This window comes from Danio aesculapii, chromosome 4, assembly GCF_903798145.1.
Source record: "Danio aesculapii chromosome 4, fDanAes4.1, whole genome shotgun sequence".
NCBI lineage: Eukaryota > Metazoa > Chordata > Actinopteri > Cypriniformes > Danionidae > Danio > Danio aesculapii.
The window spans coordinates 8,896,657-8,919,897 of NC_079438.1; the positions used below are offsets into that span (position 1 = coordinate 8,896,657).

Consider the following 23,241-nt stretch of genomic DNA (forward strand, 5'->3'; position numbering starts at 1 on the left):
GCACACGCAGCGGACTTAGTGGTTTGAAGAGCTTAGTCGGTTGCGGTGCGGAGCTCGTGTAGCAAGCTTGGGTCGGACCCACCCTCGTGCAGCCGGGCCAGCGCCTGCGTTTGGTAGTGCTGGTATGTGGTCATAGCATGCAAGGTGGAAGCAATCTAGCCCGCAGCCTTGTAAGCTCTAGCTCCGAGGTAGGCAGATAACCTACAGGCTTTGGACGGGAGACGAGGCGGACGCTGCCAAGAAGAGGCACCACGCGGACAAAGTTTGACCGCAATGGTGCGCTCAACCTGAGGAATCGCCTCATACCCCCTGGCTGCTCCACCGTCAAGATTGGTGAGGGCGGAGGGACACGCAGCACGGGCAGAAAAAGGTGCCCTCCAGGACTGCCTGAGCCTACTGTGCACCTCCGAGAAGAAGGCTTTAAGGCTTCGAAGGCTTGGCCCTCTTGTCCTCTACGTAGCACCCATCTAGTCGGTCCGGCCGCGGAGCTGGGGGATAAACCATCTCCAACCCCAGGGCCAAAGCAGCCCGAGAAAGCATTGCTAAGATGTCCTTTTCAGGATCCGTTTTGACAGTGATCACCTGCCCGTAGGGGGCGAACAGGTCTGGATCCTCGTCGGACAATGAAAGCCCACCCTCCGATGCAGCAATGGACGCCTGGTCCCCGGTGTCATCGAGCTTAAGGGCTACCATCTGGTTAGACGGATCGCTTCCTCTGCTCGAAGCTTGGATGGAGCGTTTGGAGGAGCGAGAGGTCCGCGGGCCCGCTGGAACCACTGGAACCCTCAGACCTGCCAGAGTGCCCGCTTCAGTGCAGGGGACAGCTGGGGTGGTTCGCCCTTTTGCAAAGGCTAGCCGTGATCTTAACTGCACAACAGACATGGCGTTGCAATGACGACATGAACTGCCCTTGAACACCACATTAACATGCTGGACCCCAGACATGCAACGCAGTGCTCGTGCCCATCATCCAGGGACAGGAAACCACCGCATCCAGAAACGCACGGTCGGAGCGTCATCCTGAAAAGGACGTGCTGCACGACTGCGTTGCTCTTTTAGAAAATTTGCAACTTTGTACGCACCGCTCTGGAGGTCCGGACCCAAAGAACGCCAGGCAAGGGAGAAGCCCAGCTCAACCGTCTGCCACCACGTATACATACTCTGGACCAGGAGACCATTCTCGTTCGCTCAAAATCGCTGGATATCAGCAGGAGGAACCCTCATTGACTCTCTCAGAAGGCTGTAGAAGTCTCTGAAGCGAAAACGATACCTCATCTTGCTTTCGCTGTGCTTTTATTGCCAAATTGATTGCAACAAGCATCAGGTGTGCAAGCTGACGCTGCCAATTCATTCATTGTTTTGCTGCATTCATATCATGTGTGCAACTTTTTGTCCATGTGTTTCTTAAGCTGCGCCAAATGAGCGAAACTCTGTAGACACTGATCTGTACAGTTTCTCTCCAGTGTGAATCCTTCTTTGTTTTCAGATGTGTTAAATGATTAAACCTCTTGTCACAGAGTGAACACTTGTACGGTCTCTCCAGTGTAAATTGTCTGGTGCAGTTTCAATTTTGGAGCTGTAATAAAAATTCACACCAGTGTGGATCTTCATGTGTTCATTAAGGTTTGATGATCGGTTGAAACTCTTCCTGCACTAAATGAATGTGAATGGTTTCTCTCCAGTGTGGGTCTTCATGAGTTTATGAAGGTCTGAGGATTTGCTGAAACTCATCCCACAACGAAACTAGAGTTTGAGGGTGCAAAATTCTGCTGTATGGCGCTGTGAAAAGGGGCGGAATTAAACAGGATGATTAGACCTTACAAAAGTGACCGATTGGTCCATATTTTACATTTCCATCCAGAGAGGTCATGTTTTGATCTTCGATTGGTCTCAAACAGTCAAGTGATGCGATTTCCCAGGTCACAGTTCACCAAGCTTGAACTTTGCAAGGCAGTGAACTGCGAAACTTGATGCACAAACTAGGTTTCGGGTCTGATGTATTCGCATGCGTATGAATGGAAGTCTGTGGGGATAAAAGTCCAGTGTGACCGCGGCTTAAGTGCAAGTGAATGGTTTCTCTCCAGTGTGGATCTTCACGTGTCGATTAAGGGATGATGATCGGCTGAAACTCTTCCCACACTGAGTGCAAGTGAATGGTTTCTCTCCAGTGTGGATCTTCATGTGTAGATTAAGGGATGATGATCGGCTGAAACTCTTCCCACACTGAGTGCATGTGAATGGTTTCTCTCCAGTGTGGATCCTCATGTGTAGATTAAGGTTTGATGAGCGGTTGAAACTCTTCCCACACTGAGTGCATGTGAATGGTTTCTCTCCAGTGTGGATCTTCATGTGTAAATTAAGGTTTGATGAGCTGTTAAAACTCTTCCCACACTGAGGGCATGTGAATGGTTTCTCTCCTGTGTGGATCTTCATGTGTTCAACAAGGTGTGTTGATTGGCTGAAACTCTTCCCACACTGAGTGCATGTGAATGGTTTCTCTCCAGTGTGGATCCTCATGTGTTGATTAAGGGATGATGAGCGGATGAAACTCTTCTCACACTGAGTGCATGTGAATGGTTTCTCTCCAGTGTGGATCCACATGTGTTGATTAAGAGATGATAATTGGCTGAAACTCTTCCCACAATGAGTGCATGTGAATGGTTTCTCTCCAGTGTGGACCCTCATGTGTAGATAAAGAGATGATGATTGGTTGAAACTCTTCCCACAGTGAGTGCATGTGAATGGTTTCTCTCCAGTGTGGATCCTCATGTGTTGATGAAGGTATGATGAGCTGTTAAAACTCTTCCCACACTGAGTGCATGTGAATGGTTTCTCTCCAGTGTGGATCCTCATGTGTTGATGAAAGTTTGATGATTGGCTGAAACTCTTTCTACACTGAGCGCATGTGAATGGTTTCTTTCTAGTGTGGATCCTCATGTGTAGATTAAGGTGTGATGAGCAATTGAAATTCTTCCCACACTGAGTGCATGTGAATGGTTTCTCTCCGGTGTGGATCCTCATGTGTAGATTAAAGTTTGATGATTGGCTGAAACTCTTTCCACATTGAAGGCATGTGAATGGTTTCTCTCCAGTGTGGTTCATCATGTGTAGATTAAGGGATGATGATTGGCTGAAACTCTTCCCACACTTGGTGCATGTGAATGGTTTCTCTCCAGTGTGGATCATCATGTGAATTTTAAGAGTGTCTTTTCTTCCAAAACTCTTTCCACACTGAGTGCAGGTGAAACGATTCTTGTCTCTCCTTTTCAAAATACCATCAGTCTGTAAATGAGTTTTTTCCTCAGTTTTGACATGATGTTCCTCCACTTTACTCCCCTCATTCTCTTCAATTAGGTCTGAAATAGATAAATAAAGCATTAGTTTTCATTAAGTCTTATTTATCTAGTGCCTTTACAATGTAAATTGTGTCAAAGCCTCTTAACATAGAAGTTATAGTAAATGGACTCTATGCACGAACTCTGCTGACGTGTTTCCGGTAGATTCTGAGTCAGTTTCTCTACTTCTACATAGCGCGTTCTACAGCAAAATTTAATAGCGGCGAAACCTAAACGGATCAGAACCAGATCAGAGATATTTACTCTTAAATTAATGAGGATCTTGTGCCTGTGGATGTCCAGCATCTGGAACATCATTGTTCAGTTCCAGAATCCACAATAGTTGATTAGTACACCAAAAGGCCCATTTCAGAAAGGAGTTTAAGTGACCACTTAGAGTATTTTAACTCTGAAAAACCCTGAAACCCAGAGTATTTAATTCCCTGAAATGGAAACTCTAAACTCTGAGTTTCTGTAGATCTCCTCCCCTTTTTTAAAGACGAAGCTGTATTTCTCTCCTTAGCCTTACATTTCCAACCAGTGACTGTATAAAATATGGATGACGCGACAGCGCCATTTCCCATTGAATGATTTGAGGGCAAAATGCCTCTGTGACGGGTACAACTGTCACAAAAGACTGCTGAAATTGAACGGCTACATTACAGCTTCTCATTCAAAACATTCTATTTTTTTTAATAGCGGGTGATAATCGCACATAATTATAACAATAATTGATAATTATAACAGCGCAAACTTTTCTGTAACCGACCGTAGTAGTGCTGTGCGTCATTTGTTTAACCTTTTAAGTGTCGTGCTGACTGACTGTGACAGGTGCGTGATGCGTGAGGCCAGCAAACACGACGTATAGCCGTTTTACTTTATTTTAGACGCATTAATACCGGAGGGATTCATAAATATTCCTAGCAAATCTAATAAATGCTGGAGACATACTCCTTACATAAACGCACTAAATTGCACTTCAGCAGCGTTTATTTGAGAGCAAACAAGAAGATCTGCGCACTCTTAAAGCGGCTTATATTTGAGGCCGTGTCACGGTTCGGTAAGGGGAAAAAGGGGCGAGGACCCAAATGCAGGGTAAAGTAGAAATTTATTTAATAAAATAAAACAAAAGAACTACAAAAACCACCCCGAGGGGGAAAACACTGAATAATAAAGCAAAAACAAACTAGACTGGGTTGGCTGAACAAGGTAGGGCTGGACACAACAGGACAAGGAAATATCGACGACATATGATGACGAACTGGCACAGGACAGCAGACATGAGGAGAATATAAGCAGGGTTAAAACAAACAAACAGATGAACATAATTAACTAATAATGGGTTAACAAGGAGGGTGGGACTAGACGATAGAGCACCTGACACAAAGAGACAACACAAGCCAGGTGCTCACATTAAACAGGACAAGAACACGCAGCCAATGAGAGAGCTCATTAACTGAGTGTTCTTATGACTGGACAAACACTGACGCACACAAAAGCACGCGACCAATGTAAACACAGAGCCACGTGCTTTGACAACAGACGCAAGACACGAGCACACGATAAGTGATTACACCTTACCGTGCGCTCACATAAATGCAACGCACATGTTTCATCTCAGCGCCAACCGAAACCAACTAGACTGAGACGCTGAGAATGAAACGGCGCGATGCTGACGAAACAAAACACAAACATGAGTACAAGAGCGCGCGTCCCAAGGACACGCAGACCCCGCGCGCCCGCATCAAGCGGGAGCGCGCACAGTCCGCGCGCACCTTTGATGACGCGTACCCAGACAATGACAAAACAAGTGCTCGACCCAAGAAAAGTCCAGCCGAGCATTACAGGACAAGACAAAACAAGAATTTACAAGACCAGAGTGGCAGAACCCTGACAGGGCGTGCAAGAAGTTTTGTGCACGAGCAGAAAAAAATTGGCACGCAAGCAAAGAGATCCGCATGCTCGTAGGCTATTACATAAATGCGATCTCGACTTCTAATACTGCGCTTACGACATTTCTTATTGAAATAACGCCATAGGTAGTTGTTAGATCTGTGTAAAAAAGGTCTGCCGCCACAGCTGGAAAAAATTCTAGAGGAAACACTGATTTGTACAAAAAAACTTCGCAGTATTAATGCATCAACTGATGTCTATCAGCTGCTGCAACATCGCTTGTATTGTTTATTATTTTTTGCTTGTATTGTATTGTGTTGTTCGCTAATATATTGTTTATTATTTTTTGCCTCTGTTTTCATTTAGCTTAGTCGATGCCTTTATTATATCTGACAAAGAGGAATTTACATTCTTTTTAATGTTTATTAGGAGTTTTCAAATAAAGCCAACAGTAAATGATGTATATAATTAATTTATAACATTTACAGCTCTATTTGTTATATAAGTTTCAGTTTCTAGAACATTAATATTTTATAACAGCAAATTCAGTAGATTAACTCATCAACATGCCGAAGATGCTCAAAATGCAGAGACGTCCTGTAAATCAAGTTCAAATAACCTTACAGGAGATCAAAGTGGAGATCGGCTAACATTAGTTTTGTCTTCCTAATTATTATTTCAGACCCATTAAGGAATTACTGCTAGATAGCGATCACCTGTATTTTCCCTGTCATACTTAAAGTTGTTTACAATGTGTCATTTCTTGTGCAGCTTTTATTGTTATTTTTATATTGAAATTCTTGATTCTTGTGCACTACAAAATTTATTCAATTTTATTATTATTTGTTTAATACTTGTGCAATCAATACAGGTTTATTATTATTTATTTTGGCCTTTATTTGAATATTTGCGATATGTATGCTGTTTGCATTTTATTCAAAGGTTAAACTCAGTGCCTACAGTTTGCGTTTACATAGTAGCCTGCGTTTGCTGTTATATCAACACAAATGGTTGTAATAACGTTAATAATAACCGAGTAGGTACAGCAGACGGAGTCGGGACGAGTCGTAAGTCTCCGGCAGGCGAGGATCTAGCTAGCAGGAACTCACCGGAGTGTATTTTGCTATCAGGGTGGTTAGGCGTGTATCTGCAAACTAATAAAGCCCAAAAAATCCCTGACCTTACCGAATAAACAGTGTTCCACCAGATCCTGTATGTCAGAAACTATAGTTTACTGCTGAACTCATTTTATCGAGGTAAAATAACACTGAAATCTAATAATAACACTTCAGTTTCCTGCCGAAGCTCAGATGGTCTGCTTTGAGAAACTGTCAATCACAGCTGATGACACGCCCAGCAATAAATTACTGCTGAAAACAAACTGTTTACAAAAATGAAGATCTGCACCTATATCAGCATGATTACCAGTGCCTTTGTTGACCAGAACCATCTTTCGGGATATTTTATTGCAAGTTAACACGGAGGAGGCGGGCTTTATGACTTATACTGCAGCCAGCCCCCAGAGGGCGATCTAACGGCCGAGACCTTCACTCAAAAGCAGGCTTGCGGCACACTTGTTTCCATTCACCTAATTTATTGCTCATTTTAGAGATGCGCATAAAAAACGATTGATGGAGACGTCATAATGCACATGCACATAACTTTTGAAAATATGCACAACTCGTCACCTTAAAATTATAAGGTTCTAACTGACATTTTTGTCAAAATTGAGTTATTGACATATTCATATTAAATGACAACTTATTTACATTATGGGATGTTTTTTACATTTTAAGAATTTTTATTCAAAAACAAAAAAAGGTTTTATATGCAAAGTCTGCAAAATCTGTGATCCAATCAGCATTTCGAATGCACGCACAAGGACCAATCAGGATCAGCGTTCTTTTGTCATTCCGCCGCACTGCTCTGTTGTGGAGCAGGAAAGACCTGAAGGAAATCATCAATTAAATAATGCCGCGCCACACAAAATTTAGAAGAAACTTCACTGTCGACCACTTTATTGACGATCTTGTCAAGGACAGAAGTCTAAGTTCCAGGTAAGTTCGTTTTTTCTGTTTGTTTCGTTTAAGGTCTTGCAGAGAAGTTTATTATCAGACACCACATTAGCCGTCAATGCTAGCGAGTTGTTCCCTTCATCTATCCTGTGTAATACAGATCCATAGTCAAGGGGGGGTTCGAAAGACCCACCCCCCACTGACAAATGTCTAGAATTTGTCCCAAACATGAGCTCATCTGTCTTATTTTGGCTGCAAAGTCATCATACATAACGTTAGTGAAAATAATTAATCAAAAAAGGCTTTAAATCCAAGCCGAATACCCTGTTGGCTGTTGCTTCAGTTTTAGCCAATGCAAACTATTATTTATCCAAAATAAAGCTGTGCAAGAAAACATACAATCAGACGTTAGTGAAGTCATCCTTCGCTACTGAACTGTTATTAAATAGAGATGAAATTATGTTATCCATGAATTTTCTAATGTACTTTACAAGAAAGGCCAAAAAAATCCTGAAGCTCTATTATTATTATTATGCCATACTATATTGTTATTATTATTATGTCTGAATTTTTTTATCATTCAAATGGCCAAATTCTGACTGAATTATTTGTTATTTGCATAATAAATGACAATAGGCCACAGACCTTAACAGATAATTTTTTTTCTAATGATATATGATGTCATAAATTTGTATTTTAATTTGTGATATAAAGTAATGTTAGCTATAAAATAGTTAGTGTGTAAAACTACTCAAATAGTACGGCTACAGTTTGTGTAAGATTGTTATAGCAGTTACCTCAGTATTAAATGGTAATGATTGCAGAATGATTGTAGGTTGTAGCCTGTAACTAGTCAGTGGTACCAAGCTACACACTATTTATTTATTTTTCTATTATTGTGATAAGTAATTATACAAATTATATGAAACACCAGGAAAACAGCAAAAAGAAAGAGAGCACCAGACAAAGAAAATATTAAAAAAAGCATCACCAGAGACAAGGGGAACAACTGAGGCAGAAGAGCAAAGGAGCAGTGTGGTAGAAGAGCAACGTGAAATTGAACTTTCAGAGACAGAGAGACAAACAAGCAGTCTAGAAATACCAAGACAGAGACCAACAGAAAGAGGGAAAGTAAGAATTAGTTTTTAACTACAAAAAGTAGTGAGAAACTTTTCAGAATTTACTGCTTGTCTATTAAAATATACTGTGTATTTAAATGTAATGTAAAATGTAAATAAGTAACTTAAGTTGTGTTTTTTTAATGTTTTTTTTTCTCCAGGCAGGTGACCAGGTAGAGGCAACAGAAGGAGCAGCATTAGGGCCATGGCTTTTATCAGACAAAGCAGAGACCACACCTGCCAGTCCACCAACTGAGGAGCTGGGGACTAATCAGAAAAGAAGAGGCAGGAGACGGGTTGCCAATCCTTCAAAATGGAAAGAATCTACCCGCAAGAAACTTTATCAGGAGGGCAAGGAACATGTCAACTCTACAAATAAAATGGCTTCAGCCAAACATGTTAGAACTTTGAAGAACTGTACTATGTCATGTAAATTCAAATGTGCAAAAAAAGTTACCCCAGCTGAAAGGGAAAAATGCTTTACAGAGTTCTACGAGTTGAGTCAAAACAGAAAATATGACTTTATAGCCATGACTACAGACTGACAAAACAAACAGGCAAACTTGTGATGAACCACAAAGAAAGCGTATCTACTCATTTAAGTACCATCTAAACATAAGGGGTGAAAAAATAAAGAGTCTGTAAGCTGTTTTATCTGGGCACTCTTGCCGTCAGTCAGAAACCAGTGTATAACATACACATGAAAAAAATCTGACCCAATCAAATCAGAAAGAGGAGGTAAAGGCACACATCAGTTCATTTCCTGTTGTTGAGTCACATTACTGTCGTGCCAACACAGAAAGGCAGTACCTTGAGCCAACACTCAATGTTTCAAGGATGTATGATCTCTACAGACTTAAATGCAGTGAGAATGGAGATACTCCTGTGAAAGAATCGTATTATCGATTAATATTTAACACAGAGTTTAACCTAAGCTTTCATGCCCCTAAAAAAGATCGGTGTGATCAGTGTGAAGCATACGAGACCGCTGTAATGCAAACTGTAACACATCTGAAATGTTTTGGTCATTCATTCTAAAACACCTTAACTGTTTCAGTATTAATGGTAATATATTATTAATGAGCTCCAGAGCGTCTGGAGTGTGTCAAGAGCTTCTGTTCATCACATATCATGTCTTCAAACACCACCACGCGTTCCTTGTGTGTCAGCACTGTCTTCTGATGCGCAAGTACATTTATTAAATAAAGAAAAGATTCATGTAGCTTCTTCTACCGCAGTAAATTCAGTTTTTACTGTTGATATGAGGCACCAGTTAATCAGGAAGTGACAATGTTGTTCTCTTTGATTCATTGGATGGAAACGCTGATTTATTTGCACGTCTTTTATGTGATATTCCAGTTTTGCACATAAATTTAATCAATATATTTGGATGGAAACATAGCTATTGCCTACATTTCAGTCACACAACAGTCACGTACGAGAATGGCTTGTCCTTTATTAATGAATAATTAGCTTAAATTCACTGACCTTCAACAGGAACATCTACTGTTACTAGATTAATGGAATTATTAATCTTTCTAAAAACTATGGTTTAGTACTGCTCACATTCTAAATGTGATATCAATCTCTACCAGTTGATTAATTATAGAGGCAGACACACGAGCGCACTTTTAAATCTATTAAAACTGATCAACATGTCATCCGCAGAGTGAAACAACAAGCTGGACAGTCATCAGCTCTTTTTTATTACAGCGAGCATCAACCCGATTTACACAATGGCTTGCCTTCTGCCCATCAGTTAAAGCTTGAGCTAAAGACTAAAGAGTAGATGATCAAGCAAAATTTAGTCATGTAAAAAAATTATATAAACTCAAACTGTACATAATTTCTGTTGTGGTCTGCACTGCAGGAATATAAAGTTGTCAATATAATAAACAGACATTTTCTATGCATTAATAAAAACATAAATAACAGAACAATTTGAGTTAACATTTGCTCTGCACTAATGTAAATATGCAGGGTTTTTTTTGTGCAGACTCGGACGATGGTTACCTTCATCAAATGTACCACCTCCGTCTTTTGGCAAAAATCAGGCAGGCAACCTCTGTCAGACCCCAGTGATGCTCAATAATGCAAAATGCATTTGTTTCAAGTAGCAAAATGTAATGAATGGGATACCACCTCCAACTCATTTTCAACAAGGAAAACCCACCTAATTACAGGTAATTAAAACAACATAAAAATCAATATGAACTATGAGAAACAGACACGACTAGCATATAATTGCTATTCTTATATATAGCATAATAATACACACCATCAAAATGATCGATGTAACTTGAAATGTAGAATTTTAACCTCTTTTCTTTTTTGCTGTTTGGTGTGACAGCTCTCTGTCTCACGATTCGATTAATGTCCTTCATGGTAATGCGAGGAAACTTTTACAAACAACGAGTGTAATCTATCATCTGTTTACAGTGATCGCAGTGCTGTACCGGAAAGTTGACATGCGGGCTAATTGCAAACACGGAAGAGATCTTGCATAGAGTTTATTAAAACTGTCAATCAAGTTTCAGAGTTTCTTACTTCATTGATCCTAAAGTTATTTTGGTCATATTGATAAGACAGATTTGAAAGTTGTTAGAAAAAAGTTATGGGGTAACAGCTGAACAGACATAAGACATTTGCCTCGCAGACATAAGACCATACCTGCCAACACTTTTTTTCTCTGGTTTTTCTCGAGATTCTCCCGTATTTCAGACCCATCTTCCATATTCTTCTGTCTTTTAGTTATATTCATGGCCGTTTTTTTCTCCATTGGCCTCTATTTTTGATTGCAAAGCCATGACAGCATATAATCATGCATTTATGATTGTTGGTGTTTTCTGTGACGACAGTCGACATTGTATAATTGGTCTCCACCCATGGGACGGCAAAAAGGAAATGAGTGAGAGTATAAAGGAAGAGGAGAGTTTAAGAGGGCAGCATTATGTGGTGTGTGGAAGAAAGAGAAGTTGACTGAAATGTTGCAGCGTGGGGAAATGAGTAAAGAAACCAGGTCGAGACGAGCAGTGTAAACTGGCTGTGAGAAACAAAAAGCGAAAGTACGTATCGAAGCAACAGAGCAAAGACCACTGTCTTGTTACTGAAGTGCTCATGACGTCTGTGAATGAGTGCGTCACCAAAGACTTCAGTGCAGTGTGTCCTAAACAAAATCAACTTACCGATTTATCTCACAACAATTTTATTATGGCAAAAATAAAAGCAAAAAAAAAAGGTGCATTTACTTTAAAAAAAAATACACGTTTCTTTAGCCCGCTCCACAATTCACACATTACTGTCTGGCTAGTTTCTCTCCTTTGCTTATGCTAAAAAGGCAATAATGGTCCAACATTCCTGACCATTATCACCAATAAAGCCTAAAAAAACAGGGCATCAGTATATTGTAAACCGATAGGTTCAAATATTCCTTTCCAGTGATCTGTGTGTTTTGTTTTCGTGAAGTTTCAGTGCATTTTACTGACGCATTTCTAAAAACAGTTTGTGGAGTAAGAAAAGAGAGAATGCTTTTTGGCAATATGAGGAGACGACGCATCAAAACGCGTATATATGCGGCCTTCGAACCCTGGGGGTTAAACACCTATATGCATGACGCAGTTAATGACATTAAGTAAGAGTCTAATTGATGTTGTTCTGAGATTGTATGTAGAGCGGTCTACAAACTTGTTGCGAGTGTTGAAGCTGGCCTCTGCTAATGAAACTACAAACTATCTACAGTAAACTTTCTTTTAATTGAATCTCTGACTCCTGCTCTTCTTCATCTGATAGACCGGTCATTTTGGGTTAAAACTGTTGGTCCCCTTTCAAAGTGTATTTATGCACGCACACTATAATCTGCTGTTTTACTACACTGAACTCCAGATAAAAAGACAGAAACTTTTTTAAACAGGGTTAATGCAACCAACTGATGATCAACAGTAAAAATGACACATTTGACCTCTTCCCAACAGGGAAAACACCAACAATCTAGAATGATGAAGTTGGTGTCATGGCTTTGCGGTTAAAAAAAAAAAAAGGTTATAATGGAAGTCAATGGGTCAAAAACAGCCAAGAACATAATGAAAGGGTATAGGGTCGCACGATTAATCATATTATTATCACGATAACGGTATTTGTGGCTCACGATCAATAATTAAATATCGTCACAATTTTACAGTATAAACACAAAGCCGTTATTTTAATAAGTGGAGTGTATGGATTGTACCGCAGCACAAGCATGATGTGACTGCGTCTAGATTGCAAGTGTTTTTTGAGGAATGTAATGTTAATCAGGTAGACTTTGCTCCTGTTCAGTCAAAACTTCCTAAGGTAAACCAACAAAACTCATTAACCACCTTAAAAGCCAGTCACAAAGTGGCTGTCATCAGTAGGTTAATGAGCTCAGGAGAATTCTGCTTTGCATTTTTTATGCATTACTAAACCAGACAACATTTGCTTTGTAAGTCAACCAAATATTCGTGGAGATTCAGCAGTTTTTTTTCTGACGCGTTTACCAGTCATGTAGACAGAAAGACACTATCCAATTGTTTCAATATAAAAAATGTCATTGTGGCCCTGTTCACGCAGGTATTCAGGTTAGTTTTCATCAATCTGATGCAACTTTTATCATTTACAAGAAAAAAAATGCTATTAAAAGTTTCAGATCAATTAACTCAATTTATAAAAAGACTAGCCTATTTTATGCATGAAATAATTAAATAAATAACTAATTACATTTATTTCTGATTAGACCATGCTTTTATTCAGTTTTATAGGTATATACATGCTTTTTTTTTTTTAAATAACATGATTAAAAAACACATTAAAGACTAAACACATAAAATAAAACATTCACAAAGGTGTATCTAATGGAAAAACACCAATTGACGGGCTCTGCTCTCGGTTTAAAAAGAATCAAGCAGATTTTTATAAAATCTAATTTGCAGAAGAGAAATTACAAAAATTTAGCAAAAAGAAAAGATTAACTATATCGGGACTGTTAAAAGAACATTCTACTTTATATATTCTTTCGACTCCAATACAACAGCTAAGATTATGAATGACGAAGAGTAAAGCCGCCTCTCCGGCATGCTTTAGCACGTTTATAAATCAGGAGGCGGAGAGAATGCACAGTTTAGTTTCACCTCAAGATATTGAAATAAAAACTAACACTGAACTGCTCATCACGCTCAAAAATTTACACTAAGTTAAATGCAAAACTGTTGTTAGTTGCACCTGCAGGAAGCACAATGAACCGAACGCGCCATTTTTTTAATTCAATATTCGTGAAGTGTGTGACCGAACCGCAGATGCTTTGTCATGTTGGTCGCGACACTCTGCTTTATAACTTATTAGTTTATTACAATAATTACACTTAGCTTTGCCATCGTTCTTCACATGTAGCCACTCTTTCGAGCACATATTGCGGTCCATCTCTAATCAAATGTTTAGATTATTATTGAAGGTGCTCTCAAGCTGCAAAGTTCCTGGCAGAGTAGCAGGTGAAAAAATGTGCATGCAAAAAAATGTGTAAGAACTAGTAACAACTACTAGAAACAAGTTTTAATCCATAAAGAAGTTCATGAAAAAAAGGAAATTGTGATCAACGTGACATATGCAAGTGGAAAGTACTAAGCCAGGGGTGTCCAAACTCTGTCCTGGAGGGCCGGTGTCCTGCAAAGTTTAGTTACAACCCCAATCAGACACACCTGGGCTAGCTAATCAAGTCTTACTAGTTACTTACTAGTAATCTTACTAGTAGTGGTGGGCAAAGCGAGGCTTCATGAACGTTTCGAAACCCCACTCTACGGTGACACCTAGTGGTCATTTTTATATATTGCACTGAAATAGCTTCAGCAAAGAGTTGAGCAAATTGAGGTGTTAAACCCCACTTTGTAAGCTAGGATCTGCAAGCGATTTAGTGGAGCGGTTAGGGTTCCTGACTACCGTGTGGGGATACTGGGTTCGAACCCAGGCTGATGAAGCTATTTTGAAATGCTTTAATATCTGTATAAAATGCTTTGTTCGTGTATCGTTTTGTTTCAACATTGGTCTGACATCCAAATAAACACTTTGTGAATAAATATGTCTTGTTTTGGTCATGAAACAGGGTTGTTGCTAGATCAGACATGGTTGTGGCCAGAAGTTAACAAGAATTATTTATATTATTCAATAAATTTCCCATTGTATTTTATTAACATCTACCCAAAACCTAAACCCAACCATCACAGTACTGTAAAATATTCATTATTGTTTTACAGTGTTACAAAAATGATGCTAAATTAATGGCATATCAGCAGCTGTATCATACCTAGACTACACTATAAAACAGTAACATTATTAAAATACATAAAATCATGAATTCGGAGTATTTGTACAAGTCGGGATTCGAACTCAAAAGTCATTTGACGCTCAGTAACAACATGCACACTCACGTTCTGCTAGGCTATATGAAACAGAAGAAATTTCGGACCCTGTTTGTCAAACGCAGATTCGCCAGGTCTCGAAGCGCTTCTGAACTGATCGATGCTTTAAATTGCTTTAGTCACGTAACCAGATTTTTCGAAACACTTTAGTCACGTGACCTGGGTGTTTCGGATCATGCTTCGGTGCAGTGTTTCGAAATACTTGTGCTTTGGGATCTCGATACTGTGTCGAAACGTCAGTTTCACGTCAGCCATCCCTACTTACTAGGCTTTCTAGAAACATTCATGCAGGTGTGTTGAGGCAAGTTGGAGCTAAAAGCTGCAGGACACCAGCCTTCCAGGACGAAGTTTGGACACCCCTGTACTAATCCAACACAATCACTGTAATAGCAGATATCTTCTACGAGAATACTGTATATCGTCAGCTCAGTTAAACTTGTTTTAATTTATTGTTTTTTATTTATTTTATATAGCGTCAGTGCTCAAGGACGCTTTACAAACAGTAGGAGAACAAGAAAAGTAATAAACTTAAGAAGGTAAAGAAAATGGGAGACTAATAATACATAAAAGAATGAAAACGGGAAAGACATGGGAACAAGTAACAAAAGAAACTCATTCCTGTCTTTTAATGAGTGCTTACTCGGGGCTGCAAGATGGATTTAATTTAGTATTCTTATTATGAAAATATATCTGAATGAGGATCAAATGACTGAGTTGGTCTTTGAGAATGAAAATCAACCTGTTTGTTCCTGCAGATCTTCCTGTTTGACTGTGAATGTTTCTTCAATCTTCACATCTTCACTCTCCTCTTTAATAAACGCCATCTTTATAACAGTGTGGAGATCAGTCGCTTCAGCAGGAGTTTTTCTCTGTGTTTGGACACTTTATCCTGTTTAAAATGAACAAAACAATAAAAATGCTCTGTTTAAAATAAATAAAACAATGAACAGAAACAAAATAACTTTACTTCAACACTTGCTTCAACAGTTTCTTTATATGAGAGTAATTAATTAAAAAAATGAAAGAAACAAGAAATCAGAAAGAAATAATTGAGGTAAAGTTGGTTTTATATTCACACATTTGTTCACTTGAAAACAACATTACTATTTATTTGACTGTAAATGTTGTATTTTGATAAGATGATTTCCCTTTTTAGAATTAGCAAATAATTATTAAAAAAAGTTATATTAAGTTATTTTAGGAGAAAGTCTGAATGTGCGAATATAAAACCAACTTTACCTCAATAAAGAAATCAGGTCTAATCTAGAAACAATAGCCACAAATGAGCAGATTAAAACTAGTACTCCATTTCTTATATGTATACATAGAATGAACTGACATTATGCTACTTAATAAATTAAACCTTCATTAAAACATTTATTATACACATTTCTGTTACTCTATTCAAACAGTACCCTCGATTACTGTGAGTAAAATAGTAATACGTTGTATAAAAAGTAAATAATATTGTCAACAACAGGTACATATTTTGCAGCGGAGGGAAAACCTGAAACTTTAATCAATCGCTTTATATCTGTAAAAGCTTTAAAACAAACCTTTCTCCACTTGAATCACATCGCGGGAGCAGCGCAGCCTTATGACGTCACACGCCACGCCAAAATAAAAGTCTTTTTTGTTTAGCTTTTTTGCCACTTGCAGTTATGACTTATTGATACATTTCTCCCTCGTTTCTAAACCTTTAATCTAAACATTTTAAGACAATTTTGAAAAACGTTTTTATTATCACTATAAAGTGCCTTTGAGACACCAAAATTAAAAAAAAAAGTTTGAGATTTTTGATTTAACCACATAGTTGTTGTATTAATTAGACCTTAGGCTGTAAGAAATGAATGTTGGTCAAGCTCCTGCACTTTTTACAAATAATCTGAAAGCAGAAAATCAGGAAACAAACCTCAAATTGTGTCAATCCTGTCATGAATAAATTCAAAGTAGTATAAGTATATTTTCATTGCAGTGTGATTATAATATCTATATTTTCAGAAAGGTAATGTGTCCCTTTACCAACCTAACTTCATGGAAAAATTCTATTTATAATAATGAAATAAAGGACAAAACATTTATTTTCCAATAATATATGCAATCAGTGCACATACTTTTCTAAATAAAACCCAAGATCTAAAATATTTTGTCAAGATTTCAGACAATATTAACTGGCTTTTATTGGTTAATTAAGCAATCACACAAGATGTTTTGCTGAGGTTATAAATAATTAGTTCATTTTCATAAAAGTTGAACATGACGGTGGAAAACAAGATGACAGGGTGGACATTAGCATGACAGAGTGGACAAAGGCTTTATTTAATGAACTAAATATGGAGGAACATTTGAAAAACAACAGGTACAACAAGAAATATTAAAGGGTTCATATAAAAGGGTTGTAAAAGTTTTCAAGAATTCAACTTCTATTTCACTAACTACAGTGAATCACTGAGCCACCATGCCGCCTCTTCTGTTATCAGTTAGGTTTTATCAATATGCAAATGAATGGGAATATAAAAAATTATTGCTAATTATTAACTAAATTTGCTAATGAATGTAAATCTTTACATTGTACACTGTATTGGAGGAGTGAAGGGAATGTTGGAGACAACTCAAGTTAAATACCTTAATACTGTTGTTGTTTTTTTGTTTTTTGTTTTTTCAGAAGAAGGTAAATAATTAGATTACAGATGTTCACATAAATGTACAAATACTTAGGGCTGTAGTTTTATTTCAAACAGTCAATGAGCTCCCTTATATGGACTTTAAAAGGATATTCTAAATATAGACTGAGACAGATATTGCCAAAAGGTTTGTATTGTCCACTCATATATTGCATCAACTAGTGTAGTATGTGTGTATAAGTGTTGTAACATAAAAAAACATGAACTAATTAACAATAAAACAATAAATTAATAAATAAATATAGTGTCAATAATAATGCAAATGTCCACCCTGTCAATTTGTGACAGTGTGGACAATGACAAGGAGGACATTTTTGGCTAATTTATTCAACACAGGATGTATCTGAAGCTGATAAAGTGTTTCCCTGTTTAAGCTCTTTAAGATCTATACTTTAAATTAGATTTTTTTTATAATAATTAATATTTTACCTATGAAAGGGTGGATGTGTTAAGCTTGACAACATTCAGTTTCAAACACAATATGAGGAAAAACTGGAAGCATAAGTGTAGATATTTACTGTGTGTACAGCAGATGTTTAAACCTCCTCTGAAGAAAAGCAAACTGGCTATGGGGAGGCTAATAAGTACATCAGAATACATCTTAAAGGGGCATTTACCACATCATGACAGGGTGGACAGCAATTTCAAGGACACGTGCAAACTGATTAATGATATTATTTAAACAGAATAAAAGTTATTAAAATGACTTTTTTTAACCAAATACCTTGTTAAAGACAATAAAAATATTTAAAAATCTTTTTTAATTTTATCTAATTTACCTACTTTTTAGCCTCATTGAAGTTGTCTGAGCAGTGTGTGGGACATGGCAAAATCACATCTATTCAATGAAAGAATTTGGCAAAAATTGACAAAAACATATTTCAAATCATATAATTTTACCTGCATGTGTGTAATGGTTTAACCAATTATATTAAAACATCAGAGTTTCATTATTGTGCATTATGTCCATATAGGACTGATTAAATCTTGTGGGACATCAAAGGCATTTTATAGTGATATTGACACAGTGAAACTAAAACGTGTAGTAGTAATGGGTACTTTTTACTTAAAGGACACCTATTTTTACCCCTTTTTCAAGATTTAAGAAAACTCTTTGTGTCTCCAGAATGTGTCTGTACACATGTTTCTGCTCAAAATACCCATCAGATTATTTATTATACATTTTAGAATGTTGGGATTTTCTGCTTTAAACAGTCTTAGTGGATTAAAATAGTTTTTCAAAATTGTCTTGAAATGTTTAGAGTAAATGTTTTGATCAACTCCAAATACTAAATATATGTGTTTTTGTGTGTGTGAGAAAGTGGAAAAACGATGGAGAAATGTATCAATAAGTCATGACTGCAACAGTAAGTAATAAAAAGATAAACAAAAAGACTTTTATTTTGGCGTGGCGTGTGACGTCATAAGGTTGCGCCACTACTGCGCTGTGAATCAACTGGAGAAAGGTTTGTTTTGAAACTTTTACACAGATATTAACCGATTGATTAAAGTTTTAGGTTTTCATCCGATGCTAAATTATGTAGCAGCTGTTGACAATATTATTTTAATCCTTTATACAACGTAGTACTATATTACTCAGAGTAATGAGGGCTATTGTTTGAACAACAGAAATGTGTGTAATAAGTGTTTTAATAAAGTTTTAATTTATTAAATAGCATAATGTCAGTCCGTTCTAAGTATACATCACTAAGAAGAGTAACGTTACTAGTTTTAATCAGCTCATTTCTGGCTACTGTTTCTTGCTCGGACTTACCTGATTTCTTTTTGTTAATTACTCTCATATAAAGAAACTGTTGAAGCAAGTGTTGAAGAGAAGTTATTTTGTTTCTGTTCATTGTTTTATTCATTTTAAACAGGATAAAGTGTCCAAACGCAGAGAAAAACTCCCGCTGAAGCGACTGATCTCCACACTGTTATAAAGATGGCGTTTATTAAAGAGGAGAGTGAAGATGTGAAGATTGAAGAAACATTCAGAGTCAAACAGGAAGATCTGCAGGAACAAACAGGTTGATTTTCATTCTCAAAGACCAACTCAGTCATTTGATCCTCATTCAGATATATGTTAATAATAAGAATACTGAATTAAATTCATCTTGCAGCCCTGAGTGTGCTGCCTAGTTCTCCTAAATGCACATAAGCACTCATTGAAAGACAGGAATGAGTTTCTTTCATTACTTGTTCTTATGTCTTTTGTCATTCTTTTATGTATTATTAGTCTCCCATTTCCCATCTCCTTCTTAAGGTTATTGCTTTCTTGTTCTCCTACTGTTTGTAAAGCGTCCTTGAGCACTGGCACTATATAAAATAAATAAAAACAATAAATTAAAAAAGTTTAACTGAGCTGACAATATTTGACCTACAGTATTCTCATAGAAGATATCTGCTATTACAGTGATAGTGTTGGCTTAGTACTTTCTATTTGCATGTCACGTTGATCACAATTCCCCTTTTTTCATCAATTTCTTTATGGGTCTAAACTTGTTTCTAGTAGTTGTTACTAGTTCTCACAGATAGTGTCTGAGTTACAATTACATCATTATTATAATAACTAATTACCAGTTATATTGTGTTTAAACAGGGTTTTCCGTGAGTCAAAATATAACGTAAAATTTTAGGCCTTAAAAAGTCTTAAATTTACTGAAATATTGTCTTGTAGGTCTTAAATCTTATTTTAAACAAGTCTTCATTTTCCTTTGTTCATGTTTTGCTTCCCAATCTGGCCAAAACCCATACAATCACCAACAATCCATCTCAATAAAACTTTCAACTTTTATTCAAAAAGGTCATTTTAACTCTATTTATCATAATGGTTTAATTATTTTCCTTAAAATAACATTTGTTTAAACGTGCTCTATGTATTTACTGCTAAGGACATCGACCTGGACAGATTGTTGTGCATAGGTTTAGTTTATTATAGTTTTTAAAACTTTTAAAATTTGTTCATTTGTTTTTTTTATTTTAAAGAAAGTTTATTTTGGAAAAAAAAGTGTGTGGATACAAGTAGAGCTGTCTTGTTTTTACACTTCTTTTGCTAAGAAATATCTAAAATATTTTAATATATTATTATTCATTTATTATTGTATTATTAAATGTATTAAATAAAAAAAAATTTGATAGGACAAATAAAAATATTTTTTCATCTGGGCCATTTGAAAAATTCCTTAGTCTAAAATTTCATTCCTATTGGTCTTAAAAATGGTTTAAAAAGTCTTAAATTTAACTTAATGAAACCTGCAGAAATCCTGGTTTAAAGTATGTCAAAAAGCGTGGATGTCCCCAATATTAAAAATGCTGAATGAAATGGACACTAAAGTAATTAATTATTATAAAACATTGTACAGTATTCTAAACTATATGATGTTGTTTTGGGACGATGTGTGACAAAACAAACAAGTCATAGTGGAACAATAACTTTAGCATTGCACTGACTACAACTGGCCAACAAACTAGTCTAAAAATGACTTTTGCTGCTTAAGAAATGGATTACAGCATGATGATATGCAAACATTTGAGTGTAAAGTTCGTCAGTATTCACCATATTCTTCACATACCAGCAGGCGGCGCCATTGGAATTTTTTTGCTTGAGACTTTTTTAAAGGATGAATTTTTAGATCCTAAAAACAGTGTTATGCTGCTAAGGCATGGGATGATAACAGTTTACAAGGTATACCGCGGTTTGAAAAAAAGTCGAGGTTTTAAAATCACCAATATTTTCTGCTGTACCGTCCCTACGGTATATGTACGTTTTTTTTTTTTTTTTTTTACATTTTGTTTTAAGCTTTTCAGGACCGCAGTATCTCCAGCATAAATGATATCCAAAGATGCCGTTTTAAATTGTAAAGAAATCTGTGTTTTTGAAACTAATTAAGCCAGCAGAAGTCAAGGATTCATTTGAGCTAATTAGCCTGACATGTTTACTACTCCAAAATATTGTAAAAGTTTCTCAAAAGAAAATATATTGTGTTCGAAGGGAAAAAGTGTTCTTTAAAAAAACTGAATACACTGAATATTATGTGTAAGTTCAAATGTGTAACAGGACATTGCAGAATAGCGATGTACATTGCAACAGGATATTGTTAAATCAATTTGTGTCATTTCTCAGCACTACTGGTATTTGGACATTGCGTTTTGCGGGTAGAGAACGCAAACTGCTGGCCACAAGTAATCCACCAGACAAAGATGACGATACTGAGGGTTCAATTGTTACACAAGTCTCTGAGAGTGGCCCAATAATTAAAAAAAAAAAAACGTTAAAAACTACAGTGCTTCCGGCTGCTATTAATTCAGGCATGTCTCCTTTTACTTTCACTTGGCCCAAGACAGAAACTCCTTGAAATTGGTAACACAATCTTTGGTAAACTACCCATTTAATGTGAATTACTGATGTGATTCTTCAATTTACCTTAAAACAACATATAAACATGAGGCATTTGTATATTTCTATATAAACAATATATATATTCTGTTTTGGCAGAATTTTGCTGTAGTTAAACAGTTGCACAATGGCTTAGGTTTTATATATTACACAGTAATTTGTGACCATTTTACACTTTATATTGAGTGGACAGTTCCTCTGGATTTACCCTGTAATTACACTTGTATCACAAGGTGAAACCTTCTAATGCAGTGTTAATTCTGCTATTCTCATTCTAATACAGTGTTCAGAAGTACATGGTATGCAAACAGGTGTGGAAGTGGGAAAACACCTACAAGTACATATTGTTTGTTAAACAATGCTCAGATGTGTACTTTTTTATTGTTGTTATCAATGTCCTGTTACACAGTTGAACTTACACACATTATTGTGTGTAGTTACACCAATATTACACAAGTAAATACTATGTACCAGTGTGTACATACACTGTAGTTACATACTACTTACACATCTAGTTACCATGTAAGTTCACAGGTATAAGCGACACAATATAAAGTGGGACCCACTGTAAAACATCTGTTGTTTTGGTTATTCTAAAACACCTTTACCAATTCAGTATTAATGTTATTATATTATTAATGACCTCCAGAGCGTTTGGAGCATGTCAAGAGCGTCTGTTCTCCGCTTCTCATGGCTTCAAACTCATAATTAAATAAAGAAAAGATTCATGTAGCTTCTTCAACCACAGTAAATTCTGTTTTTTACTGTTGATATTTGGTACCAGTTAATCAGAAAGTGACGATTTTGTTCTCTTTGATTCATTGAATGGAAACGCTGATTTAATTGCAAATTTTTTTCATGCGATATTCCAGTTTTGCAAATAAATTTAATTTACATTTTTGAATGGAAACAGCTATTGCCTACATTTCAGTCACACAAAGAACAAAGTACAAGAATGGCCTGTCCTTTTTTAATAAATAGTTAGCTTAAATTCACAGACCTTCGACATGTACTGTAACTAGATTAATGGGATTATTACTCGTTCTAAAAACATTTTTTTTTTAGTTCTGCTTACATTCTTATTATTCAAATATTTTTATTGATTTTTCTAAAGTCTTCAATTTTTCCACAACACACAAATTGAACAACAAATTAACATGGTACATAGCTATAGACATACTCACACCCTATAAAGAAAAAGGGAGAAAGAGAAAAATAAATAAATAAATAAAAAAAGATAAAATAAGAAAAATAGAAATTAGGGATAAACTCTTACTTAGGATATAATAACCCCTGAGCGTTCAGTGTAGGATAGGAAAGGCTGCCAAACCTCATAAAACTTTTTTTGTAAAGCCTCGGATGGTGTACTTAAGGT

General features: G+C 36.7%; 1 protein-coding gene and 1 pseudogene across 1 annotated transcript; one reads left to right on the forward strand and one right to left on the reverse strand.

Annotated features, from left to right (window-relative positions):
* LOC130222044 (zinc finger protein 721-like) overlaps nucleotides 1–23,241 on the forward strand; it is a 495,527-nt pseudogene that overhangs the window by 464,263 nt on the left and 8,023 nt on the right.
* Nucleotides 2,053–3,186, reverse strand: LOC130222126 (oocyte zinc finger protein XlCOF6-like). Its single transcript, XM_056454755.1, has one exon. The coding sequence runs from the start codon at nucleotides 3,184–3,186 to the stop codon at nucleotides 2,056–2,058; it is 1,131 nt and encodes a 376-aa protein (XP_056310730.1). The 3' UTR covers nucleotides 2,053–2,055.

What these genes read in the sequence shown, in the direction of transcription:
- LOC130222126 (XM_056454755.1), bottom strand. Translation starts at nt 3,186, where the DNA reads ATGATCCACACTGGAGAGAAACCATTCACATGCACCAAGTGTGGGAAG.